Raw genomic sequence first — 24,945 nt, 5'->3', positions numbered from 1 at the left:
GGTGATGTTTGAGGAAAAGAACAAGGTTGAGAACACTGATTCTTGGCAGCCTTTAGTGACCCTTCCTCTGAATCAGTCTCCAGAGGAGGAGCTTGAGAATCTGCAATATTAAACTGGTGTTTCTTACGGTCAGGCAAGTGATTTAGTATGCTGGTTCTTTTTTCCTTTTTTTTAAGTATGCTTTTCTGGTGAGGAAGTTTGGCTCTGAGCTAACATCTGTTGCCAATCTTCTTTTTTTTTTTTTCTCCCCAAAGCCCCAGTGCCTAGTTGTATATCCTAGTTGTAGATCATTCTAGTTCTTCTGTGTGGGATGCTGCCACAGCGTGGCTTGATGAGTGTTGTGTAGGTCCACACCCAAGATCCAAACCAGCAATCCCGGGCCATGGAAGCAGAGCATGTGAACTTAACCACTCTGCCTCCAGGCCGGCCCCCAGCAAGATAGTTCTTCACCCTGTCTTAATTATCAGCATCACCTGGAAAATTTTTGAAAAACACAGAGGTCTGGGTTCATAGTCAGCTTACCAAATCAGAGTCTTTGTAGGTAAAGCACAAACAAACAGAAGTTTCCATGAGTCAGATGACGAGCCACTTTGGGGAAACCTCAGATTGAGGCATGCTCACACTGACTCATTCTCACTTTACAAATTTCCCCCAAAGTACAAAAGGAAAAAGAAAGTGGACCTTTTGTATGAAATGGGTTTTTGGTACCTTGCAGTGGCAGGGGGCAGTCACCGCCTGCTGATGGTGACACCCTGCATCTCGCCTCTTGTTTCCGTAGTGGCTGCTCTGTGTGTCTGTGACTTGTCTCCAGCACGGTGTGACGTCAACTGCTGCTGTGATCCCGATTGTAGCTCCATGGATTTCAGTGTCTTTTCTGCGTGCTCGGTTCCCGTTGTCACGTAAGTTTGTGACACATGCGGTTTTGATAAAATTGGACCAAGATTATAAAATTTGGGGACAGAAAGTGAAAACTCACCCAGGCTGAAGAACCCAAATCTGATTTCCTGAATTTTGCGTCGTTCAGAAGCCACGGTGTCTAAACCAATGCGTAGAAGAGTACCCCTTATTTGCATCCAGCCAGATGTTGGTGCAGGGGAAAGAGAAGAGAGAGTGTACATTTTAAAAAGAGTATAACGAAATCTCTGTGTTTGGAGGTTGAATATCATGTCACTTTGATTTGTAAACAGATAATATGTCACATTTTTCTATCAATGACTTAGTCTCATGTTTAGCCAAGATGAAAAGTGCAGTTTAATTTTACAGCTTTTGTTGTGGACATGGTACTTGTACCAAAAAATTAAATAGATAGTCAGGAAAGCTTTGTTTACACCTTTCTGATAGGTAAATCTACTGGGAATTCTCACAGTTCACATTGTATTGGAGAATAATGGAAAATGACGTTCCCAGTGGATTACAAGGCAAAGAAATAATCTCTTGTGAATGATCTGTTTCTCATAATTCCGATTTCAAAGCTTTTTGATAAAATAGCACCTCTAAGAGGTTAATTTATTCAGGATGGGACCAACTTATTATTCAGAGATAGCTAATTTAAATTTAGCCTTGTAGCAAGTTGTAGCAGTTGATACTTGATAGGTTGAAATGCTTTTTGGAAGTACAATATGTTTTTCCCATGAGAAACTATTTTATTGACCAATGGGGAATTGAATCTACTTCTAATATTGTAAAAATGCTTGGAGAATGAGATGTGGTCAGACTATTTTTCTGGCTGCAGACTACAGCGTGGTTCAGTCTTTGTTGAAAACCATTCAGCTTTCCTTTCTTAGTACCTACCAGGAGCCTGAGACTGAGATTTCTGCTCCAATTTGAGACATTATTTAGAATGTCACTTTTTTATTAGCCAATACTGTAATTTTAAATATAGACCATTTGGGATGGGGATCAGCAAGCTTTTTCCATAAAGGGTCACATAGTAAATATTTTAAGGTTTGCAGGCCATATGGTCTTTGTTGCAACTTCTCAACTCTACTGTTGTTGAGCAAAAGCAGCCACAGACAACGTGTAAATGAGTGGGCATGACTGTTTCAACGAAACTGTATTTACAAAGTCAGGCGGGATTTGTGGACCCTGGTTTAGAAGTTAGAGCTGAATCTATATGCCCTCAGGAAAGAACCTCAGAGTTTTTTGAGTTAGTTTTGCTTGTCACTTTCTTCTAAATATGAAGTGTAGAAATAATGAAATGAAAACTAATAATTGTAATTAATTGAGTGTTCTTGTTCTATAGGTTCAATTCATAAAAGGTTTATTTACATTTGCTAAACTGCCAACAACTAATCCTATCACCTAATAAATTGTAAGTTTATTGTTAAGATTGTTCGATTAATATCTCTTTTCCCCATTAGATGTAAGCCTCATAAAAGTAAGAAGAATTATCTCTTTTATAAACTATATCTCACTAGTCCCTAGCACAGCTCCTGCCACATAGTTGGCTCTTATTGCAAACGGGTTGAATGGATGAATGAATTTCTCCCCTTCACACGCTAATTGACCCTTTTGTATTACCTTTTTCTTTTTTTGGTGAGGAAGATTGGCCCCTAGCTAACATCTGTTGCCAGTCTTCCTCCTTTTGCCAGAGGAAGACTGTCCCTGAGCCGGCATCTCTGCCAGTCTTCCTCCATTTTTCACGTGGAACACCACCACAGCATGGCCCAATGAGCAGTGTGCAGGTCCACACCTGGGATCTGAACCTGCGAACCCTGGGCTGCCAAAGTGGAGTGCGAAAACCCAACCACTACGTCACTGGGCCGGCCCCATTGTATCACCTTTTGACTTTCTCTACTGTTGTTCTTTCGGGCAGACACTCAGGCCAGAAACCTGGAGGCTGTCCTGACTCCTGCCTCTTTCTTCCCTTCTCATGTCAGCATGCCTTTCTTGAGCATGTCTTGTGTGCCGGCACAGGGATGTAAAGATGAGTTAGACTCGGTCTTGCCTTCAAAGAGCTCATTGAGTATGGGAGACAGAGGAGTGGATGACAGTTTCTGCGAGGCACTAGGAGAACTCTGAGGAGTGGCATCTAAGCCAGACAGTTGGACTAGGGAAGGCTTTCTCGAACAGATGGTCAGAGCTGAGCTGGGTCCGGAAGGACGAGTGGAAGTTGGCCAGCATGGAATCGGGGGAGGGGCCTCCAGGCCGAGGCAGCCACTGGCAGAGTGCTGGGGATGAAGGAGTATGGTCTCTTGGCTTAACTGCAGGTAACTCTGTGGCCAGAGAAGGGTGTGGTGAGGTGGCAGGGCTCCTATCCCCATGGGCCTTCTGTGTGTGCTGAGGGGTTTGGATTTTGTCCTGAATTCTGCAGGAGGCTGGGGTGTGAGGAGATCAGAGTCCCATCTTATGAAATTCTGTAGCAGCATGGACAGTGGATTACAGGGCCAGCCTGGTGGCAGGGAACCGAGTAAGAAGTTATTGCAGATGGGTTAATAGGTATCCCCCCACCCCAAAGGTTGTGACAGTGGCACTAGAGAGAAATATACAGATCTATTAGTGACACTGATCTATTGTACAAGATTAGAGAGCTAGTTGATTGGAGGGAGCAGTAGGGAGCCCCATTCTGCTGAGTCTGTCTTCATGACAGCCCCTGTGCTTGTCCCTTCCTGCTCCTTCCACTTTATAAGCTCGCACCCTATCTTGTCACTCAATTGCTGAAAACCCTTCGAAGCTTTCCTTACCTGTATCTATACCTAAGATTCCTTAGCCTGGATTCAGATCCATTCGCCAACCTCTTTCAGACCCTATTTCCTACTAACCTCATCTCGAGTCCTCCCTCTAGCCCAGCGTTGGTACTCAGAGTTTACCAGACACCATCAGGACAGTGCCCTTCCTTGGCCAGTGCTGTCCTTGCGCTTGGGTTAGCTTCCTGTTCCCTCTCTGTCTGACTCCTACTCATCCTTTAAGGCCAGTAGGACTTGTAAGTTTTCAGTGTTGGATCTTTTCTCATAAATACTACTCATGGTTTTTCAAAAATATTCTTTGCCTACAATAACAAGTGATATACCATTAGAACTATACAGAGCATTTGGAAAAGTGCCAATTATAAAATAAATCAATAGCTTCTTTATACCCCAGCAATAACCATTCAAAAAATATAATGGAAATGGCTTCTATTCATAACGCCAATAGAAATACAACATAAATTAGAAATAAATTTAACTATTCAGTATTTATGTGAAGAAAACTTCAAAATATAGTGAGAGAAAAATATTGAATAAATGGAGAGAGAGTTTATGTAATGGGATGGGAAGAATCATTATGTAAACACTTCAATTAATTTATAAAAATTTATAAATGTAATTCCAGTCAGATGGGAGAGGGATAATATATGTCAAAATGATTCTAAAATTCATCTGGAAGAATAAACAGATGAGAACAGCCAAGATGTTATTGAATGAGAAGAGCAAGCTACGAGGTTTCAAACATGTTATAACACTACTATAATGAAAATAATGTGTATTGAGTCAAGACAGATAGGTAGATCAGTGGAAGAGAATAGAAAGGCCAAAAATCAGTTGTGTGTACTGATTTTACACATAGCCGATTAAATGTATTATGGGGGGGCCGGCCCCGTGGCTGAGTGGTTAAGTTCGTGCGCTCCGCTTCAGTGGCTCAGGATTTCACCAGTTCGGATCCTGGGTGTGGACCTAGCACCGTTCATTGAGCCATGCTGAGGTGGTGTCCCACATAGCAGAATTAGAAGGACCTACAACTAGAATATACAACTATGTACTGGGGGGCTTTGGGGAGAAGAAGAAGAAGGAAAAAAATGATTGGCAACAGATGTTAGCCCAGAGCTAATCTTTAAAAAAGAAATCATGTATTTTTTCCTGTTGATATATGGTAAATATGACATTTCACATCTGTAGAGTAAAGCTTAGATCATTCAGTAAATGATGTAGGATGATTAACTTTTTTTTTTTTAAGATTTTATTTTTCCTTTTTCTCCCCAAAGTCCCCTGGTACATAGTTGTGTATTTTTAGTTGTGGGTCCTTCTAGTTGTGGCATGTGGGATGCCGCCTCAGCATGGCCTGATGAGTGGTGCCACGTTTGCACCCAGGATCGGAACCGGTGAAACCCTGGGCTGCTGAAGCGGAACTCGAGAACTTAACCACTCGGCCACGGGGCTGGCCCCCAGGATGATTAACTATTAAAAACAAAAAACATTAGAGTTCTGCTTCATAGCATTATACTAAGTTAAATTACCATTAGATTGAAGATTAGTGTTAAAAAAAATTAATGAAAGAATGAAGAAGATTGGTGATTTGTTAATCTTGGGTTAGGGAAAGTCTTTTACGCATAAACTCACAGGCAAAGCCGAAAGGAAAAGATTGATAATTTCATTATTTAAAAAATCAAAACTTCTATGTGACAAAAAACACTGTAAAATTGAAGGTAACAAACTGGGAAAAAATATTTACAACACATGACACTCAAAGGAGATTCTTAAAAATAAAGATTCTTACAAATCAATAAGAAGACAAACATTCCAATAAAAAATGATGAATGGATATGAATGAGCAACTTACTGAAGAAGAAATACCAGTGAGCAATAACCATATGGAAAAGTGTTTAACCTCACTAATAAATGAGAAAATTCAAATTAAAACGAGATAACAGATTTTTGCCCCTGAAATTAGCAAAGGGTAAAAACTGAACGATAACATCCAATCTTGGCAAGAGCACAGGGGGACAGGCGCTCTTGCTGCAGTGTGGGTGGGGGTCGCCTTGCCTGTCTGGATGGAGGTCTGGCAACATGTCTCAGAAGCCTTAAATGATGTAGCTACCTTTTGACCCAGCAATTCCACTTCAGAGGATGCAGCCTAAGGAGATAACTGGAGGCAGTCATAAAGATGCATGTACGAGGGTGTCATGATAGCATTTTATGTAATGGGGGAAAATTAGTAACAACCCAAACCGACGGTGGAGGATTGCTTAAAAAAATTGGGGTGTCTCAATAAGTAGGTATACAGTGAAGCCATTTAGTGTAATATCACGAAAACATATTTGATGATATAGGAAATAGTGGGCAATATATGTTTAGTGAGAAAAGACCTTGAAGCAGTATGCAGAATATGATCTCATTTTGGTTATAGCTCCCAACCATATCTGTGTCTGTGTCAAATTGAATAGGGTGTGTCAAGTCTGGGATTGGCTGAAGACTTGACTGCACCCTAACTTCTCAGCCCCAAAACTTCCACGTGACTTCACATTTTCTCAATCCTTTGAAGACAGCTTTATTCTAAAAATAAGGAATTTTGGATCTATTCTGGATACTTACAAACAATCTGAAGTTCTGCAAAATTTTCTATAATTGATTCTACCAGCGTTTACAAGGTTCATTTACATCAAAATTACACTCTGATCTATATTCCACACTTGACAAGATTTCCTTAAAGGTTACTCTACTTATCTTAATATTTGCCCTAGTAGAGGAAAAAATTTCAAATGCCAAACATTTTAACACTGAACAAACTAAATAAAGATGGGTTCAATTCTAACATCACGCTTTCATAAATATCCTCCAGTAGCCGTGAACATAGTATAGGATAAGCATCTGACAGTTTTAAAATAATCTTGCTAAGATTGTGTGCATATGCCTTAAAATTTTGTATTATTCTTTTAATTTTCAGGGGTGACAGGCAGTTTTGTAGTCAAAAAGCAGCCCTCTATTCATTGAATTTTACAGCAGACCCACCTCAAAGGGTATTTAAACTTGTCGACCAGATCAATCCATCTATTTTCTGCATTCATATTACAAACCGTAAGTATTTAGTGGTGATATACTTTGTGAAACTCTGAAAAGTTTTTCTGTTACAAGTTCTTTTGTAGAAAAATGTCCCATTCAGTTAGATCGAAAGCAGTCATTCTCTGGTTTGACCAGGGTGTATCTTTGAGGCCATTTCACAGGCAGCCACAGTAACTTTATAGGCCTGTGCGCATGCGTGTGTTTTTTTGTTTTGTTTTTTTTTGAGGAAGATTAGCCCTGAGCTAACTGCTGCCAATCCTTCTCTTTTTTTCTGAGGAAGACTGACCCTGAGCTAACATCCATGCCCATCTTCCTCTACTTGATATGTGGGATGCCTACCACAGCATGGTGTGCCAAGTGGTGCCATGTCCGCACCCGGGATCCGAACCGGCGAACCCCAGGCTGCCGAAGCGGAACATGTGCACTTAACGGCTGTGCCACCAGGCTGGCCCCACGCACATGTTCTTTAAGAGGAATTGTGCTCATGTAGTTGTCTTTTGAAAGCTCATACTTTATTTCAAAGGTGTTTGTAATATGTAGGCATGCGTAGGAATCTAGATGTATTTAAGTATATGTGTTTTTTTACTTTATTTCCTCCTCGTGTAATGGTTGAGAATCAGGTTCAGCTTTGGTTTCAATTTCCTTTTTTCTCTCTTATTTTTACGCAGAATATTTGCATGAAAACAGGATCTTTATTTTTATTTGACCATTTAGTTCAAATAGATGTCTATATCCAGGGTACATGCAAGTATAAAAATGTTAAGACATTAAAGACAGGAGACATATTTATAGTTTTATCAAGTAAACTTCATCATCTTTTCAGAATGTTTTCATACTTTGGTTTTATTCCTTTGCCATTTAAAACTTAGGCGAATGCTCTGTGATTTGTAATCTAAAGCACTGACTGGTCAGTCATTGTCGTGCTCTCTGACGTAACACCAGCCCGGTGAACATACAGCCCGTTCCCTTCTTCTCTCTCTTCCGTACACCACACTTTATTTTCCCGGGCCTTGGACGTGGCTGTGTGAGGACAGAACCAGAATTTTTCATTCCGCTAGCCATGTGGAGAGAGCTTTCCTTGAGAGGTTTAGCAGCAGACTCCTCAGTCCATAGGCTGGAGAAAGAGATTGATGATAATTGGCCTCTGTTGAGCCGTTTACCTATCGGCTTTAGAAACCATTGCTTCCACACTGTTAGAGAAACAGGCCAAGTCTGGGGATCCTGTTTATTTAATAAGATTCAAGAGATCTTGGGGAAAGTGAATACAGAAGGAGACGCTTATTTTTTCATATCAGCCTTAATACTGCTAAAAACTGTTTCCAAAATATGGTATATGATATATATAATACACATATTTTATACTGACTTAAATACTTTTTCTAAAAACAGATAAGCCTGCATTATCCTTTATTAATCCAGAAGTGCCTGATGAAAACAATTTTGATAAATTGATGAAAACATCTGATGGTTTTTCATCGACTGCAGAATCAGATATTTCTTTGACAACCAAATTGGATGCTCCAAGTGCTGCTAAATATGAGGTGAGTTAGGAACTTAACTCATCCCGTTGCAAATATCCTGTCCTTCTGATTGATTTTTCAGTCTGTTCCCAGCAAAGCCAGCTTCCGTAAGACATAGAATTCACATTATAGATGGAAAAACTTAATGTCTGTGCCCGTAAATCAAAGAACATGAAAATCAAAATTGAGTAGTTGAATTCTAACATAGCTTTTAAGGACGTTTATTCTGTGGGAAGCTTGCGTTTGTCCCTGTAGAATTCTTTCTTCTCCTCAAGCTCAAAAGACGCAGCAAGTCCTTGAGGCGGCTGCTGGGAGCACAGAGTAGCTGGGTTGGATGCCTGGTCTTCTGCTCAAAGTTGTATCGAGTTCTACAGACTTTGGGGAGATGCGTGCTATTTTATTATCTGTTAGCTAGTAAACTTCTCAGTGTGACATACGGTAACTTTGAAAAAGTTCAAATTTTTCAGAAGCATATTTTTTAAAAGAGAAGTATAGAAGCAACATGTGCGAGTTCTGAAAGTCAGAAGTGTAGAGATTCTGAAGTAAGAATGGAAAGGCCCCATGTCTCCATCAAAATGCACACTGCAAACCACTCTTAACAGATTGATGTGGATTCCTGATTTTTAAATGCATCTATAAAAATATACATACACTGTTGTACAGAAGTGGCATTTATAGTTATCCACATTGTTCTATAAACTTCCTTTTTAATTCAGTGAGAAATCTTAGGCGTCTTCCCATGTCAATATAAAAGTTACTGTATCCTGAGCATTTCCCACGTGCTGGGCCCTGTGCGGAGCTCTCCAGGTATCACCTCACACAGCCCTGCGAGAGACACATCATTGTCCCCACCTAACTGACGAGGAAAGCAGGTGTAGGAAAGCGACTTGTCCAAGCTAGCGTTGCAGCTATGTTTTACTGATACAAAATACTCCTTCTGTGTGTGTATTGTCGTTTATTATTGAGCCATTCCACTATTAACAGACATTTGTTTCCAGTTTTTGCTATTATAAATAATCCACAGTGAACATTCTTTTTTTTTTTAAGATTTTATTTTTCCTTTTTCTCCCCAAAGCCCCCCGGTACATAGTTGTATATTTTCAGTTGTGGGTCCTTCTAGCTGTGGCATGTGGAATGCCGCCTCAGCATGGCTTGATGAGCGGTGCCATGTCAGTGCCCAGGATTTGAACCGGTGAAACCCTGGGCCACTGAAGCAGAGTGTGTGAACTTAACCACTCAGCCATGGGGCGGCCCCCACAGTGAGCTTTCTTATAGATACATATATCTAGGTCTAATTAAATCCTTAGGCTACATTCCTATAAATGGGTTAACTTGGTCAAAATGAACGGAAATTTTAAATATTAATACCAGCTTGCCCTCCAGAAAGACTGCAGGAGTTTATACTCCCAGCTCCCGTGAGGGAGGAGGTTCCTTTCCCCATATCCTTGCTGGCACCAAGGCATTTGGATACTTTTAAATTCAAGAAAATTAGCTGTATGCCCAAGAACTGTAAATTTTGTTTTGAATATTGTGGAAAATTTCATGAGGTTTGGTTTTGGGAAAGAAGGCATATCAGCGTTATGATTTTAATGTATACTGTTACCTGTCATTTAAATAATTACTGCTAGTGGAAAATGATTACTTCTCTCACCCCTGTCCCTGGCCACCCAGTTCCTGTCTGCAGAGGCAGATGCTTCTGTCAGCTTCTTAAACACCTTTCCAGAGGAATTCTGTAATGAAAAGCCTGCAAATACAGTAACATGCATACATAGAAACATACATCCTTTTTTTTTTTAAGATTGGCCCTGAGCTAGCATCTGTTGCCAATCTTCCTCTTTTTTTTTTCTCCCCAAAGCCCCAGTACACAGTTGTATATCCTAGTTGTAGTTGTATATTCTAGTTCTTTTATGTGGGATGCTGCCACAGCATGGCATGATGAGCGGTGCATAGGTCTGCACCCAGGATCTGAACCAATGAACCCTGGGCCGCTAAAGGGGAGCGCGTGAACTTAACCACTCGGCCACAGGGCCAGCCCCAGAAACAAACATCCTTAAAAGAATAGTGTGGGGCAGCTTGATATAAACTCCATGCAGGCAAAGACCACATCTCTTTTTTGCTCATCAGTATCTGCATCTGAAAAATGAAGATAACTCTTCCTTAGAGGATCATTGTAAGGATCAAATGGGAAAACACGTGCCAGTGCTTAACACAGTACCCAGTGCACAGTAAGTTCCTGATGGCTGCACTGCTGCCCGGCGCTTGGTGGGCATCTAGTAAGCGAGGAGCGAGCGAGTGCCTTAATAGCACCATAACAGCTGCTGTTCTCTTTGCAGTATGGGGCTCATCTGCAGACTTCAGATTCATTTTTGAGATTTCCTTCTCCCCTCACGTCATCTCTATGCACCGATGATAACCCTGCAGGTAAGAGAGAGGGCGTTTTTCTTTCTCTCTGTTAACAGAATTTGCTATTAGTTTAACTTTGTAGTAGGCATAGTTAAACAGGCTTCATAACTAGATAAACAGTCTTCGAGTTGAAAGAGGCCTCAAAGGTAACGTAGTTCAGTTTCCCACACAGGGCCAGAATCTTTACTACATGCAGTCACTGCTTGAGCACTTGTAGTGATGGGGAACTCACTACCTGAAACCAGCCCAGTCAGTTGTTTAACACTTCTGGTTGTTGGAAAGTTCTTTCTTCACCGGAGCTGAAGTTTATCCATAGCTAACATTTATTAAGCGCTTACTGTGTGCTGGTATTGTGTTAAGTGCCTGTGTGTGTTTTTCCATTTGATCCTTACGACGATGCTCTGAGGCGGGGTTATCTTCATTTTTCAAATGTGGAGACTGCGAAACATTCAGTTTCTTGCTCCGGCTCACTCGGGCTTGATAGGGCAGGGATGCAGGCCACGCAGCTGCCTCCTGTCGCTGCTGCTCCTTTCAGGAGCGTCACAGAACCCGTGGAGTGACCCTCCAGTCCTTAAGCCAGCTTCACTAAGAAGAAGCTAGACAAGTAGGGCATGAGAGCCTGTGGCTTAATGAAGCATCATTTGTACATGAAGGAAAATGTGTTCTGTTGAGAAGATGCTTAACCTTGCTCTCGATAGGAACAGTGTAAATTTAAACCAAACTGAGATACCATTTCCACCTAATGGATTGGCAAAGCTGGAGAAATTTAAGGCTGTGAGGAAGCAGGCGCTCATCTACATAGTTGGGACTGTAAATTGGTCCAAGCTCTGTGAAGAGCAGTTTAGCAATATGTATCAAAATCGCAGATGAATATGCCCTTTGACCCAGCTGTTCCACTTCTAGGAGTTGGTCCTACAGAAACTCTGGCCCACTTGCAAAATAATAGATTGCAGCATTGTTTGTGATAGCAAAGCTAGAGACAACTGAAGTGTCCATTAATGGGGAACTGGTTGAATAAATGATGGCGTATCTAACAGAATACAGATTATCCCTGAAAAGAAGAGGAGGAAGTTCTTCATGTACTGAGATAGACTGAACTCCAAGGTAGATTGTTCAGTGAAAAAAACCAAAGAGTGGAATATATATCGTGCATTTGTTTCCAAAAGAGGAAAGAAACACTAAAAATCGCTGTACATACGCTTTTATTTGCATAGGCTATTTCCAGAAAGATACTCAAGAACTTCAGCTGATGTCTCTGGGGAAGGGAACTGGTGGCAGCGGGGGCCGGGGGAGGGGGTGGGGGGGGACTTCTTTGTACCTTTTGAATTTTGAACTGTGTGAATGTGTTACCTATTTGAAAAATAATTTTTAAGCCCTATTTTAAGCGTGTTGTATATCCATGCCATAATTTATTTTGCGGTTTTACTTAGATTACAATGTTTTAGTTACCATTGGACAGTTGAAAATTGTCTTCTCTTTGTTATTGTTTTTTTCCCTTGGGATTGTTATGATTTCCAGCATTTCTGGTTAACCAAGCTGTTAAGTGCACCAGAAGGATAAATTTGGAACAGTGTGAAGAAATTGAGGCCCTGAGCATGGCTTATTACAGCAGCCCCAAAATTTTGAGGGTAAGAATTATTTTGAAGTGAAACTGATTCGCTAGGCTTGTTTCTGTTCTTTGTACCTTTTAAAAATATGATGAGTATAGAATAATTTCAGTACGCGATTGATGCACAAATTTAAATTTTTCTTCTCCAGTTCTTTGGTATACTGATACCAAAGCTATTGAAATAATCACTTAAAATAATTTTTATTTTTATGTAGTTAGTTCATATTTTGCTTTCATTCATTTTCATGGTAACCAATAATGTCTGTCTCCTGAAAACAAACTATTTAATAACCAAAAACTTTAGAAATTAGAAAAACATCTTAATGTCTGTGACAGAAATAATCATATTCACACCAAAAATATGCCTCTCTGAGAAACTGACCAGAAAAGAATAGAAAGTCCCCTTTCTGGCTGGAGGTGAAACAGGCGCCCAGGAAAGGACAGGAACTAGGATCGCTGGAGAAGGGAGGCGAGGCGGCGGTGTGGAGAGGCCCTCTCCTTCTGGTTGCAGTGGCTGAAGCCTGAACTGAATAAATGAGCCAGCCCACTGGCCCACTTGGTGGATGACATGGAGGGTCACAAAGGGAGAAGACTTTTTCAGTCATTAAAAACCATGTTATTGTGAAAGCCCCCCTCCTGATTTCCTTTATTTTTGGAGTGGGGAGCATGGGGCAGGGTGGTCCGTGACACCAGTATTCCTCTGAGCTTCAATTTTCAGGACCAAGTTTAACCTTTTCCTCTCTGCTCCCTTTTCCTCTCCCTCTCTTCTCATAAATCAGCCGTGTCGGCCTGTGAATTCTCCCAGTTGGTCTGACTTCTTGCAGTTGTCCTGGAGGTCGTCCCTCGGGCCCGCAGGCGCAGTTCTCTTTCAGCACAGGCCTCCCCAAACATGTCTACTTGTCTCCCTCCCCAAAGCTCCCACTGACCTGATAGGGTGTGTTGTGATGAGAGAAGTGAGGTTGAGGGAGATGGGGATGGGAAATGCAGGGAGGTCCAGCCCTTCAGACAGAGCTCTGGCAGTGTCAGGGAGGCAGGAGCATGGCGTCAAGGGGGCTGGGGCTGGAGGCAGGAAGACTACTTAGGCTGTGGAAATCGCCTGGGCAAGCAATAGTGTCCTTCTGGTGAGGACAGGCACAGCACGAGTGCCCTGGAGGATGGGGGCCATGTCTTCCCCACGTGCTGTGTCACTGATGTCCGTGTGGAAAATACGGAGTGATGACACTGAGCACCGAGGCTTCCTGAGACCAGCTCTGTTAAGGTTCCAGTCTGAAGGAAATGCGTCTAGAAGAGAAATGTAAAGTTACCTCTTTGATTGTCACATAGATAGAAATATGTGCATGGCAAGTCTTGATTAAGGATATTCTGTTTTCCTCTTTGTGAAGACTATGCCTATGAAGTAGATGAAATTGTCCTTTAAGCCTCGGTCTGAGAAAGCAATGAAAATGCTTCTTTTTGATGTACTTGACAAAATTTGTTTTTGTTTTTGTTTTGTCTAGGTGCCGAATTCAAAGACAGAGGTAAGAGTATTTCTTGTGGAAAGTTTGTAACACACTGTCTTATTTCTGAGCCCTTTGAAATGAATACACTTATGATCAGAAGGTACCTTACTGCCAATAACAAAAACATTTGCCGAAAAGCAAGCAAGCAGAAATGAAATAGGGAAGCACCTTAGTAGATGATGTTTTTGTAGTCACAAAAGGGCCAGATTTTCAAATTCCCTCAGTTTTGTAGTTCCACACATTTTCGTGTTTACTGGCACAGCTGTCTTGACTGACAGCGGGTGCGACTGGCCTCTGTGCTTTCAGGGCATCTCTGGGCAGGAGGGCTGGCTGGCTCCCAGGACGCTGTCTGCCCAGTGCACACGAGGTGAACGTCGTGCCCAGAGAGTGGGCGCCTGTGTACGAGGGGAGCACTCTCAGTGTCGCTTCCAGGGTTGGGTGGCAGGGGGGTTCTGTTCAAAGCCTTCTCGCCCCCAGCCCAGGGGCTCTGTCCAGCTGTGGTCAGGAGGCCATCATCTCTTTGTGGATACGTCAGAGAGAAGGAACGTGGATCTGCCCCTTATTCTTGAGTCTGCACCCTATGCCTTTCTGTGAATACAGTCCCCAAAGAGGCCCAAGGCGATGGCCTTGTCATAGTCTCCCAGAGCCTTGGATCAGTCTGTCTTGGTTCACAACTCAGCTTTGCCATTATTTTCTCATATAACACGTGCCTCAGTCTCCCTGATGGTCAAGCAGATGGTGAGTGCCCCAGAGGCCTGATGTGAGGCTCGAGTGGGAGAATGCACACGAGGAGCTTGGCGTAGCACTGGGCGCACAGGAAGCACTCAGCACTGGGGACAGTGACGCCCACAGTGATTGGTTTCATGAAGTTTCCGGACACAAACGTGTGTTTGAGGTAGTCATTCAAAGGGAAGTAGTTGTGTCCCTTTGGACTTCAGGGTTTCCTCATCTGTGAAGGTGTTTTCAAACTTGTTTTAGTTGTAGAGCTTCTTGAAGTGAGATGTCAAGCAGAACTCTCCCTAGCGTGTAACCTGGATTGAACCCGAGGCCAGAAGCCCTCCACCTGCCCGGTGCCCTCGTCTCCCTCCTGTTTGGTTCCTCTGAGGAACCCTATGGTTCCTGGGAACCCAGTTTGAAAGTCATGTAGTAGACTAGCTCTGAAACACCTCTAGCCACCAGAAAGGGCTTTGATTCTACCATTTAAAGATGGGACCGTGCGGGGCGGGCAGTGGCCCTGTCCACGACGTATCCTTAGTACTAGGGTGGTGCCTAATGCGTGCAGGGCGCTCAGTGGGTTATGTGTTCAGCAAATGAATGACTAGGGATTGGCTCAAATAATTAGGGAATACCTATTCTGAGAAGTAGCGGGCTGTCACTTAGAGGCACGCACTATGCGCCAAGCGCTCTTCCAAGTGCTGTACCTGTCTGACGTCCTTCAGTCGTCTCAGTGATCCAGGAGGCAGGTCCTGGTGTTGTCGCTCTCTGGCGCCTGAGTCACAGAGAGATGAATTCGCTTGCCCAAGGCTGCAGAGCGGGCAAGTGGCAGAGCTGGGACAGGAATCCAGGCCCTCTTGCCCCAGAGACCTTATTCTCAACCACGACACTGGACTAGCTCTGTTGTGCCAGGCCCAGAGTTAGAAGCTTCACACACGTTCTCTCGTGGTATGCTGTGGCCAGCCGTCAGGAGGAGGCAGACTGGGGCTTCCACTCAGACCTGTGTGACACCAAAGTTTGTGCTCTAAAGGGCAAACATATGAACGAATGAGAGATTTAAACTTTTAAAAACACCTTCCAGGGTCTGTTAGGATCAGAAGTAAAACAGTGCGTCCAGTGTCCTCAGTCAGTGCAGCCCGCTACGATCGCCTGGGATCTCTGTCACTACCTGTCGAACCTTCAGTGACAGACTGTGATGGCCCCATAGTTCCTTGGTAATTATGCTTTAGCTCTTTGCCCGTGGGCATTTGGGGCTGGGCTATGATTGAGTAGGACAGTCAGGAAACCAGAACAGCCCTACCATTTTCATTCCTGTGGCTGTTCCAGTGGAGCCTGATAGACTAGTGCAGCTCTTGCCATTTACACTCGTCTGTCCATCTTGCCACTGCTTGTTTAGACTGACCCTCTGGTTTCTGCCAACCACACCCACACGCCATGGGAGCTGCTCCGTCAGAGGCTGGGTATGGAAGGGTGTGCACTTTCGTGGAACCCAGTATCATTGCCGAGTCTGGGGTCAGTATGTTCAGATAAAGGAAGCCAGGGTCGTCTTTTGCTGCTTAAACAAGAGCTAATTAACTCGGAGATGGGACTCCCTGCGTGACTCTTCAGCCCACAGGCGCGACTGGTGCAGAGGGCATTGCGGTTGGTTTTGCCCTTCTGCCGCTCTTTCACAGGACGGCTCATCTTTGCTTCTGAACCGTGTCACATTCTTATGTGAGAGGTTTGACTCATGAGGACAGTTGAAGGTCATCTTGGTCATGGGAGCAGACACATAAGGACTACTTATTTATTTATAAAAAGACAGCTTAAATTCTTGGTGATTTTGAATTATAAACAGCATGGTACATGATTGAGGGCAAAGTTCAAAGCAATATAAACAACTAGATACAAGTTAGGCTTCTTCCTAAACAGTGGTTTCTAAGAGCTGACATTTAGAGCAAACGTCAGATTCGTCACACAGTACGAAGAGGCCCAGCTATCTAGAGATTTGAGACATTTAAAGGATTGCTTGCTGCTTCGTCACTCTGCTGGCAATGGCCACAAATGAAAAATGTCCTTTAATGGCATTGGGCTAACCAGGGCTTCCCGATACTGCTTAAAAGATTTGTCTGTCTCTTGTTTTCTCTTACCCATAATCCCACCAGCCAGACCCGTAGATAACCACTCTGTGTGTATGTGTGTGTGTGTATCAGTTGGGTCAGGTGGATATTCAGGGAGGTTGTGCGCTGGGACTGTGTGGAGAATGCGCATGTGTGAGTACAGAGCTGGTGATTTGTCAGTAGGAGCTGTGCTGTAGAAGTGAGAGTATACGCTTGATGGTGTGATGGAGTATTGTGTGTGTGTGTGTGACATAATTCACATACCATAAAACTCATTATAAAGTGCACAGTTGTGTGGTTTTTAGTGTATTCACAGGGTTGTGCAGTTGTCAGTATCTAATTCCAGAACGTTTCCATCACCTCAAAAAGAAAGCCTGTGCTCATCAGCAGTCACTCCTCATTCTTCCCCAACCCTCCCCCAGCCCCTGGCAACCACCAGTTTTATTTTCTGTCTCTATGGATTTGCTTATTCTGGACATTTCCTATAAATGGAATCATATAATATGTGACCTTTTGTGTCTGGCTTCTTCGCTTAGCATGTTTTCAAGATTGATTTATGTTGTAGCAGGTGTCAGTGCTTCATTCCTTTTTGTGGATGAGTAATAATCTTTTGTGTGGATATGCCATATTTTATTTATCCATTCATCAGTTGATGAACATTTAGGTTGTTTTCGGTTTTTGGCTGCTAGAATGCTGCTATGATTATTTGTGTACAAGTTTTTGTGTGAACATATGTTTTCAGAGGTAGCCACTTTTAAAGTTTTGTTGAGACCCTTCTCAAGCATTTTCTATGTGAGTGGATATGTGTATCTACATATAAATACCTGTGTTTTTGTAAATGTGGAATTAGAGCGGGCACGTTCTCTAGCATGTGTTTTTCCCTACTTGGCAGCGTATCAGTGGAGGTTTGTTTCAAATGTTTCATTATTTTAACCTGGTCACCTCTGTTGTAGTGTGTCTTTAGTGATCCAGGACTTCTTTACCTTGCAGGTCCCCATCACTGTTCAGTCTGTCGTCATTCAGTCTCTAAATAAGACGCTCACCCGACGGGAAGACACTGCCGTGTTGAAGCAGGCTCTTGCCGAGGTTGGGGATATAAGGATCTGCTCTAACGTGGTTCTTGAGGTAGGTGCCCAGTTTGGCTGTGAAAGCTACATCTGTTTGGCAGACTCCAGCTCCGTGGTCCTGAGGGGCCCTGGACACCCTCCACAGGCTCTGGCCCATCCTGTGGTGTGGCCTGCCTTGCCTTGGCCTCCTGCTTGCCTCTGTGCTGTCTCAGCAGAGGACGCTTCTTTACTTGTCTCTGAAGTGATCGTGTGATTTTTCTCCACAAACCCAGTGACTTACAAGAATACACCAAAATTGGTTATTGTTGCTGTTGTTTGATTTTTACACGTTTCCTTAGCAGAGATAGACTGATTACAGTCTGCTCAGACCAGCCGATTTGGAACTTGGTAATTGGGTACAGAGAGGCTCAAATGACCCTGTCTGTCAGCTGCGGGGTGATGCCGAGATCACGCCTCAGTCATCCGACTGGGCAGGAAAGAGAAGCTCCCACAAGGGGAAGATGGGTATTTGAGTTATTAGTGCGGCTACAGGAATGTCATGGGAACGGATGATTGGGAGTGTCGCTCTGTTTGTAGGTCCAGTACAGCCTCACATATACAGACGCAGGTGACGTAACCAAGGCTGCTGTCTCTCTCCTCCTGGGGACAGTCAGCAGTGCGGTGGTTCCGTTCCAGCAAAAGTTTGAAATTCGTTTTATTCAGGTAAGTTTCATCACTTATGTACAAGTATTTAATTGCCAAGTAAAAAGAAATCATAACTTCTAAGTGAAAAAAAAATTTCAATTTAGAAGTGTTACCACATCTAACCCTTTGTGCTGACAAAGGGCTTGCCTGGTGCCTGTGGAGCTGGTAAAGAAGCCAGGAGGGTCCTTGTCTCTCTTCCATTCGTGATAAGCTGCTCTTCCACATGAGCTTGTCCTTTGACAGCATGATGCGCTCCCACACTCAGCAGATAGATTTATAGTTCTGACTATATTCTTTTATTGGTTGGCAATCCCAGATTTTATTATGAAAAGTATTTCATTTTACCCTGCCATTTCCTTATTCAAATGAGAATTATTTGGGAGCATTTCTCTATTGTCTTCCAGCAAAATACCAAGCCAGTCCTTCTCAGTGGAAACCCTGGTTATGTTGCGGGGCTCCCGTTAGCTGCTGGATTTCGGCCTCGGAAGGGATATCCTTTTTGGTTCTGTCAAGGAGGTTGCCTTCCCTGTCCGTGGGCATGGGCCGTCCTTCTCTTTATGGCTGAGGGTCCTGTGGGCTGGAGCGGCCAGTCTCCGCCAGAGCGTCCGCCGTGTGGTGGGTCTGGCTGCACAGCAGGTGGGACTGTGTGGAGACTGGCGGTTGGGGTGAAACAGCATGGCCCAGAAGAATGTCAGTGTTGTATAAGGAAAATCTTAAGACATTTAGATGTATTTAATTTCACTCTTAAACAGAGACTCTTAAACAAATTGCATGGTTTTGAAAACTTGGAATTAATTTTGAAGGGCCAGTTTCTGAGTACTTTCCTTCTTAGGATCTACTAACCAAGGCAAATAGTTATAACTGCTTTTTGCCCTCTCCTGGGAAATAACTGTCAAAATCCCAGAGGCCCAGAGAAGGGCTGTTTGTAAAGGGATGTTTCATGTCACACATGAGACACTGTGTCCTGAGAGTCAGGCTGCGTTAGTACTGGGTGATTGTCCCTTAACTTCCTGTGAATGTCCGGGATTATTCAGACCACGAACAGACATGGACAGTTTACTATCCTTCGCAGCACAGCTGAGCAAGACTGCTTAGCGATAGAGGGGGTCCGAGCCCCGGTATTATTTGGTTACAATATGCAGTCTGGCTGTAAACTAAGGTCAGAGAGTAACTTGTTTCTACTTGAACTCATTTGTGTCGATCAGAACACAAGCATTCTTACCTTCCCCATCTTAGTCAGACCTTGGCATCCGCTGGCGAGAGCATATGAAAGCCACAATCACCGTGTTACCGTTAGTAATGAATAGTAGCAATAGTGAGAATACTTTATAATGGTGCGGTTTTCTCATTTTCTAATTTTAATTCTCATAACCATAAACTATTGGTCATTATTCAAAAGAAAACTATTATAATCATTTTCCTTATCAAATATGGTAGAGTAAAAATCTCAAGGCTCTGGATGTTTTAAGGTTTCATAGCGCTTGAGTTCACAGCAAAAGTGTTTTCCCTGAAAGTCCTTCCCGTGTTTCTGAATTTTAATAGATGCAGCACAGCGGCCCCAGCGAGGGGCCCGAATGTGATCTGTGTTTCTCAGTTACCTTTTTATCATCAAACATGAACACATGTCAAAGGTCAGACAGCTCTGCAGGCTTGATACAAAGACAGCGATTCTTGCTCTCATTTCCACCCCCTCCCCGCCCCCCGCCCCGCAGCCCCCCAGGCAACCACTTTCAGCTCTTGTAGCTGATTGTTTGGAAATTTACCCCCAAATCTTTAAGTAACCTGCATGCTGATTCTTGATTTTTTGGTTTTATGAATTATTGAGTTCCCACTATTGAAGATTTGGCTCTTTCCCCTTCCGTCTCCTACCCCATCACCCACTTCACTTCCCGTCCGTACATCTGCCCAGGGTAATTATATCATTATTTTGGTTAGACCAGTATTCACCATTTACATTATTAGTTCTGATCACTTTAGACCAGCATTTCTCAAAGGGCTTCCATGGCATACATTTCCACAAGATGTCAGTAAGGATAGGTCTGCGGTCTAATGTGTTTGGGAAATGCTGAGTTAAAGTTAAAAACGTGATTCCTTACTGTAGGACTTGTCAGAGCCTTGACTATGCCAGTGTGCCTCAGGAGGGACATGGCTATGCAGTGTTTCCTGAACTTTGGGCCATGAAACCCTTCTTGTACAGAACCTCTCAATGGAACACAGTTTGGGAAACATTGTTCTGGATTCAACTCTCTTGCCAACCAAGATTTTGCAAAGTTAGAGACACTTTGGCTTCTGTCAAATCCCCCTTTCAAGAATGAGAAGATAAACTGGGGAGAGCATGTGCGTTGTTGAGGTCTGTAAAAACAGCAGGTGTGAACAGTAGCCTCAATCAATTGACCTCTTTTTCCTTCCCCAAAGACTGACTGGAGCTGTCACATGTCAGCTTGTGGGGCAGAAGGTGAAGAGCCTGCTGAAGGGCCAGGGCTTCCCAGATTATGTGGCCCCTTTTGGAAATTCCCAGGCTCAGGATGTGCTGGACTGGGTGCCTGTCCACTTTGTCACCCAGGCATCCCACGTGAAGGTAATGGGGAAGAGTTGAAGGCCACAGGCTTGCAGTCTCTCCTGCTTCCACCTGCTCTTCCTCCCCTGGGGGAGACAGGCACCTGGGGGAGCTCCCTGGTGAGGAGGTGGGTGGCTGGTAGGAGCTTGGGCTTTGTTGTCAGGGGGGCCTGGATCTCGAATACTGATGCAGCCCCTCATTGGCACTCTGGCCTTTGGCCAGCAATTTTGTGGATTCGAGCCTTTGGGAGTGATAGTCATAGTACCGACCTCATGGATTTGTTGAGAAGGTTAAATGGGGTAACATTTGGGGTACCTAGTGGTCACTCCAGAAATAGGAACTGCTGACCACCGTCCTGACTACTCCTGCCGTCATTGTTGGGTTGCACGAGACCTTCTCTAGACATCGGTATGGTAGATGGCTGTGAGTACTGTCTCAGAAGATGGGGACATCATCCAGTCCACGTAGCTGTCCCATCCATTGTTCCCAGGTCTCTACAGGCAGCCCGTATGTGAAAGCTTTCAATTCCAAAGTTCCCCAAAGAGTTTAATGGAAGTTGACAGCCTACAAATAGATTCCTGATCACATGTGACTCTTCTGCCCACCTTTTTCTTTTGTCTCAGCCGGAGTGTGAGCCGGTCCCCATCAGCGGAGGCGTGCTCTCCATCTTATCCATTAATTGCCCAGCTTTTTCTTGTCACAGTTTCTTCAGGCGTCTCATTATCTGCTTAGCATATTTATAGCATGGGGACCCAGGGGCTGAGGACTGCTCGCAGCTCTGCTCCGCCCTCCCCACCAGTCCCCAGCAGAGGCCCGCGGTGTGATGACTCAGTCCCTGCTGGTCGGCTGCTGAGTCTTGGCTCAGCTCTGCTGCCTCAGTGAACCGGGCAGATTGCTTCTGGCTTCTCGGAGATGGGCGAAGACATCCAGTTATTACTCCCCCTCAGAGGAGAGAGCATTGGCTGGGAGGAGAGGCAGAAGTGCGGACATTAGCATCGCCAGGGTCTGTGCCGGTGCGGGGAGCTCTGAGGCCTGGAGCGGGTTTGTGCTAACCTTGTGGGTAGAAGTGGGCGCCAGCCGCCTGTGCGTCTTCTCCTAATGACAGGATGTTCTCAAGGAGTTTCCAGCCTGCACACTTCTTCAGAGGCAGTTCCAAGCCAGGGAACTCCACCAGTGCCTTTTTGGCAGGTAACCAATTTAGCAGGCCTGCTAGCTTTTCATGCCCCCAAGAGACGTATTTTTAAAAACTTTTCATTGTGCAAAGATTTGTCTCACAGAGAAGTAGAGCCCTACAGTGGAATCCCATCTGCTCCTCACGCAGCCTCACCAGTCAGCATTTGCCGACTGCAGAGCCTCTAAGGGCAGGAAAGAGCTCTCGAAGGCCCGCTCGCCCACTTTTCCTTGGAGCTGACCGAGCAAAGTCCTGGGGCAGAGGCCTCAGACTCAGCTGCCACGGCATCCAGCCCGGACGCAGGCAGCTCCGTTGTGGCGCCATTGCTCACGGGTCAGAGGGAGAGTTGTTAGTATCTTTGACAACTTATGTTGTATACCCCAGTGTAACATCTTCATTGCCAACTGATGAAATCGGATAAATGAAAAGAAAGCACTTAAATTTCCTCTAAGAGCATTTCATATGATTTGCAGTCAGGTTTAATTTCTGTCTGTTAATACTGCCATTTTCTCTCTCCCCGCCCCATGCCAGTTTCCTCCCGAAGTGTCTGAGGGCGATTAAACAGGGAGATGACTTAGTGCGGCCAGGGCCCCGAAGGGGCCACAGCAGGGCCTTGGCATTACCACAGCTCCCAGGTAATGCTGCCTCTTCAGAAATAGGCGGGAGTGGAAAAATGACGCTTCAGGTGTTAACATATTTTTGGAGCATTGAGTACTTTAAAATATGTGCTTTCTCTCAGCTGTTTTTATCTGAACTTCTAGAGTCTGTTCATTCTCTTGTTCAGAACATTTTGTAATATGTGAAACATTTTATAATTAAATCTCTGAACTGCAGATTAAGTCTGACTTGAGGTTGTGTAATACTCAGGCTGATTAATGGCCTTTGTTGTGCAGGATGCCTGCCAGCTCCCGGTGGCTTTGGCTGTGGAGGTGGAGTGGACTAAGTACGGCTCCTTGCTGAACCCACAGGCTAGAATCGTGAACGTGACCGCTCGTCTGATTGCATCCGCGTTTCCTGAGGTGGGCCCGACCGTGAGCGGAGAGGTTATGACACAAGGCCAGACAAAACTTGTGTGATAGGCGGCATTTATTATTTTGGGAAAAAGATCATAATTAAAATTTAAACAATCTGGATTCTTAAAACAATTTAACAGTCATTATCTTTTACTTAGAGAAACCCCACTGATAATGGCTTTATTCATATTAGCCTTCTTGTTTAGATTTGACCTTTAAAATTCTTGTGAAAGTGGGGCCGTGGTTGACATTGATGTGTCAGGACGACCTGAGTAAAGCCGTGTCCCTCCTCCGAGTTCACGGCTGGACCTGTCAGACTTGTGAGCGCTGTGGTTGGGGGAGGGGAGTGAAAGCTGTGCCATCTTGGTTATCCTGGCGACGCTGGAGGGCAGGGCTCACATCACGCTTCCTTTCAGACCAGCTCAGGAAGTGAGAGGACGGTTCTCATTTCCACTGCGGTGACTTTTGTGGACGTGTCTGCACCTGCAGAGGCAGGCTTCAGGGCCCAGCCAACCATCAATGCCAAGCTGCCCTTCAATTTCTTCTTCCCGTTTGTTTGACGTAAGTCGTTAATTAAGGAAACCGCACCACACTGCTGGACTAGAGTGCGTGTGGGGCCCTGGCTCTCTCAGAGGCACCCCTTTTTATTGTATTTCCAACCCTCGAGGTCGCCCCCAAACCAACACACCTCCTGTCTCCACCCACTTCCCTCCTTTTTTTCCTTTTGGAAATCTTGGTCTACTTGGTTTGACTTCAGAGTGGGGCACCACCTGGTCGTGGTCATTTCCCGTCCTCTCAACACATAGATCATGTTTGGAGGCAAGTTGTGCCTTTGGGAAGTCAGTAAAGCAGACAGCCCTTGATGCAGCTCGGGCGCAGAGGGTTATCCAGTTTATTCACCCCCTGCTTTAAGGTGTTATTGTAAAAATATTCGCTGTTTTTAGTTCAGGTTTTCTTTTCAGGTCCCGTTGAATACAAAAATAGCAAAATATTGTTAAAATTTTGCGAGTACCAGGCCTCACGAGGGGCTCTTCCCCCAAATGTCACAGTAATTATAGTGGAGTCTTGGGTCTAATTGCCGTTTCTGTACCAGGCACTGTAGCTAGCTAGCTCTCTGACTGGTGGGCTGGTGTGGGATGCCACAGAGCAGTTCCAAGCAGTCGAAGCTGGAAAGAATATGGTAGGAGGGCCCAAAGGAAGGAGAGAGTTTATTTTATACATTAATTGTACAGTAATTGAGAAAAATGTTGCCATTTGGCAGAACGAGGTGGAGCCAGCTAGAAGCTTGATGCAGAGGAGGGGCTGGGTACCCAAGAACAACTCCCTGGGGGAAAATGTGATAAGAGGAGCTGTTTAGAACAGCTTGGGAAGGTAAGAGTTTTCTAGAATGGGCTGGTGGCTAAGGTAGCTTCCTGTTTTGTCTTTTAGGGTGCTCACGTGAAAGATGCACTGGTTCCTCAATGTACACGCCAAACGTGAGAACTATACATTCGCTGAGATTAAATTTTATATACAACTAGTAAGTGTCCAGCTCTGTTCATTTTCAGGCAAGAGTAAAGTGTCCAGCATGAGGAAAGACAGTTTGGTACATTTCGGGCACGGTGTGGGGCAGGAATGGGAGGGGGAGCTCAAGGTCGTACCAAGGGAGGAACAGAGCATTCCAGAAAACCGGGACCCCCGGAATCCAAGCCGGGCGGGAGTGAGGCAAAGGCGTCGAACAAGCCTCTCCCCGAGGCAGCCCAGGAGCGGCTGGTGTCCTTCTCATCACAGGCACAGGCCCGTCCCCGTCTAGATCACCTCACCAAGAAGTCCGTGCTGTTGCAGGAGCTTGTTCAGTCTTTCAATTTCTTGTTC

The 24,945-nt window shown here is 44.4% G+C and overlaps 2 protein-coding genes and 1 long non-coding RNA gene across 10 annotated transcripts in view; 1 reads left to right on the top strand and 2 right to left on the bottom strand.

The window, feature by feature from the left end:
* The window catches only part of LOC111774654 (uncharacterized), a 6,661-nt gene extending 5,603 nt beyond the window's left edge, over positions 1 to 1,058 (bottom strand). The window contains exon 1 of the long non-coding RNA XR_002809736.2: positions 709 to 1,058. This is a non-coding gene — a long non-coding RNA (uncharacterized lncRNA). The remainder of the gene's footprint in view (positions 1 to 708) is intronic.
* The window catches only part of TCTN1 (tectonic family member 1), a 27,682-nt gene extending 3,072 nt beyond the window's left edge, over positions 1 to 24,610 (top strand). Inside the window, exons 2-15 of one of the 4 annotated variants that reach the window (XR_011420826.1) lie at positions 779 to 899; positions 6,640 to 6,770; positions 8,145 to 8,296; positions 10,609 to 10,696; positions 12,197 to 12,306; positions 13,784 to 13,804; positions 17,590 to 17,724; positions 18,243 to 18,368; positions 18,755 to 18,840; positions 19,369 to 19,509; positions 20,766 to 22,713; positions 22,972 to 23,097; positions 23,508 to 23,652; positions 24,520 to 24,610. Coding sequence is in view for 2 of the 4 variants with exons in the window: in XM_023647158.2 (XP_023502926.1) it covers positions 779 to 899; positions 6,640 to 6,770; positions 8,145 to 8,296; positions 10,609 to 10,696; positions 12,197 to 12,306; positions 13,784 to 13,804; positions 17,590 to 17,724; positions 18,243 to 18,368; positions 18,755 to 18,840; positions 19,369 to 19,509; positions 20,766 to 20,928; positions 22,972 to 23,097; positions 23,508 to 23,651 (1,544 nt within the window). In the remaining 2 variants the exon portion in view is untranslated. Of the gene's footprint in view, positions 1 to 778; positions 900 to 2,242; positions 2,312 to 6,639; positions 6,771 to 8,144; positions 8,297 to 10,608; positions 10,697 to 12,196; positions 12,307 to 13,783; positions 13,805 to 17,589; positions 17,725 to 18,242; positions 18,369 to 18,754; positions 18,841 to 19,368; positions 19,510 to 20,765; positions 22,714 to 22,971; positions 23,098 to 23,507; positions 23,653 to 24,519 lie in introns of those variants that run through there. The other 3 variants (XM_023647158.2, XM_023647161.2, XR_011420825.1) reach the window with 3 other exon arrangements.
* HVCN1 (hydrogen voltage gated channel 1) overlaps positions 23,147 to 24,945 on the bottom strand; it is a 35,016-nt gene continuing 33,217 nt past the window's right edge. For all 5 annotated transcript variants that reach the window (XM_070220179.1, XM_023647162.2, XM_023647163.2 and 2 more), the window contains one exon: positions 23,147 to 24,945. In XM_070220179.1, coding sequence (XP_070076280.1) covers positions 24,880 to 24,945 — 66 coding nt within the window. In that variant the 3' untranslated portion in view covers positions 23,147 to 24,879.

Source organism: Equus caballus, chromosome 8, assembly GCF_041296265.1.
Source record: "Equus caballus isolate H_3958 breed thoroughbred chromosome 8, TB-T2T, whole genome shotgun sequence".
In the NCBI taxonomy this organism is placed as follows: Eukaryota; Metazoa; Chordata; class Mammalia; order Perissodactyla; family Equidae; genus Equus; species Equus caballus.
The sequence above is the reverse complement of the archived record's forward strand: the minus strand, read 5'-3'. Positions and strand labels throughout refer to the sequence as shown.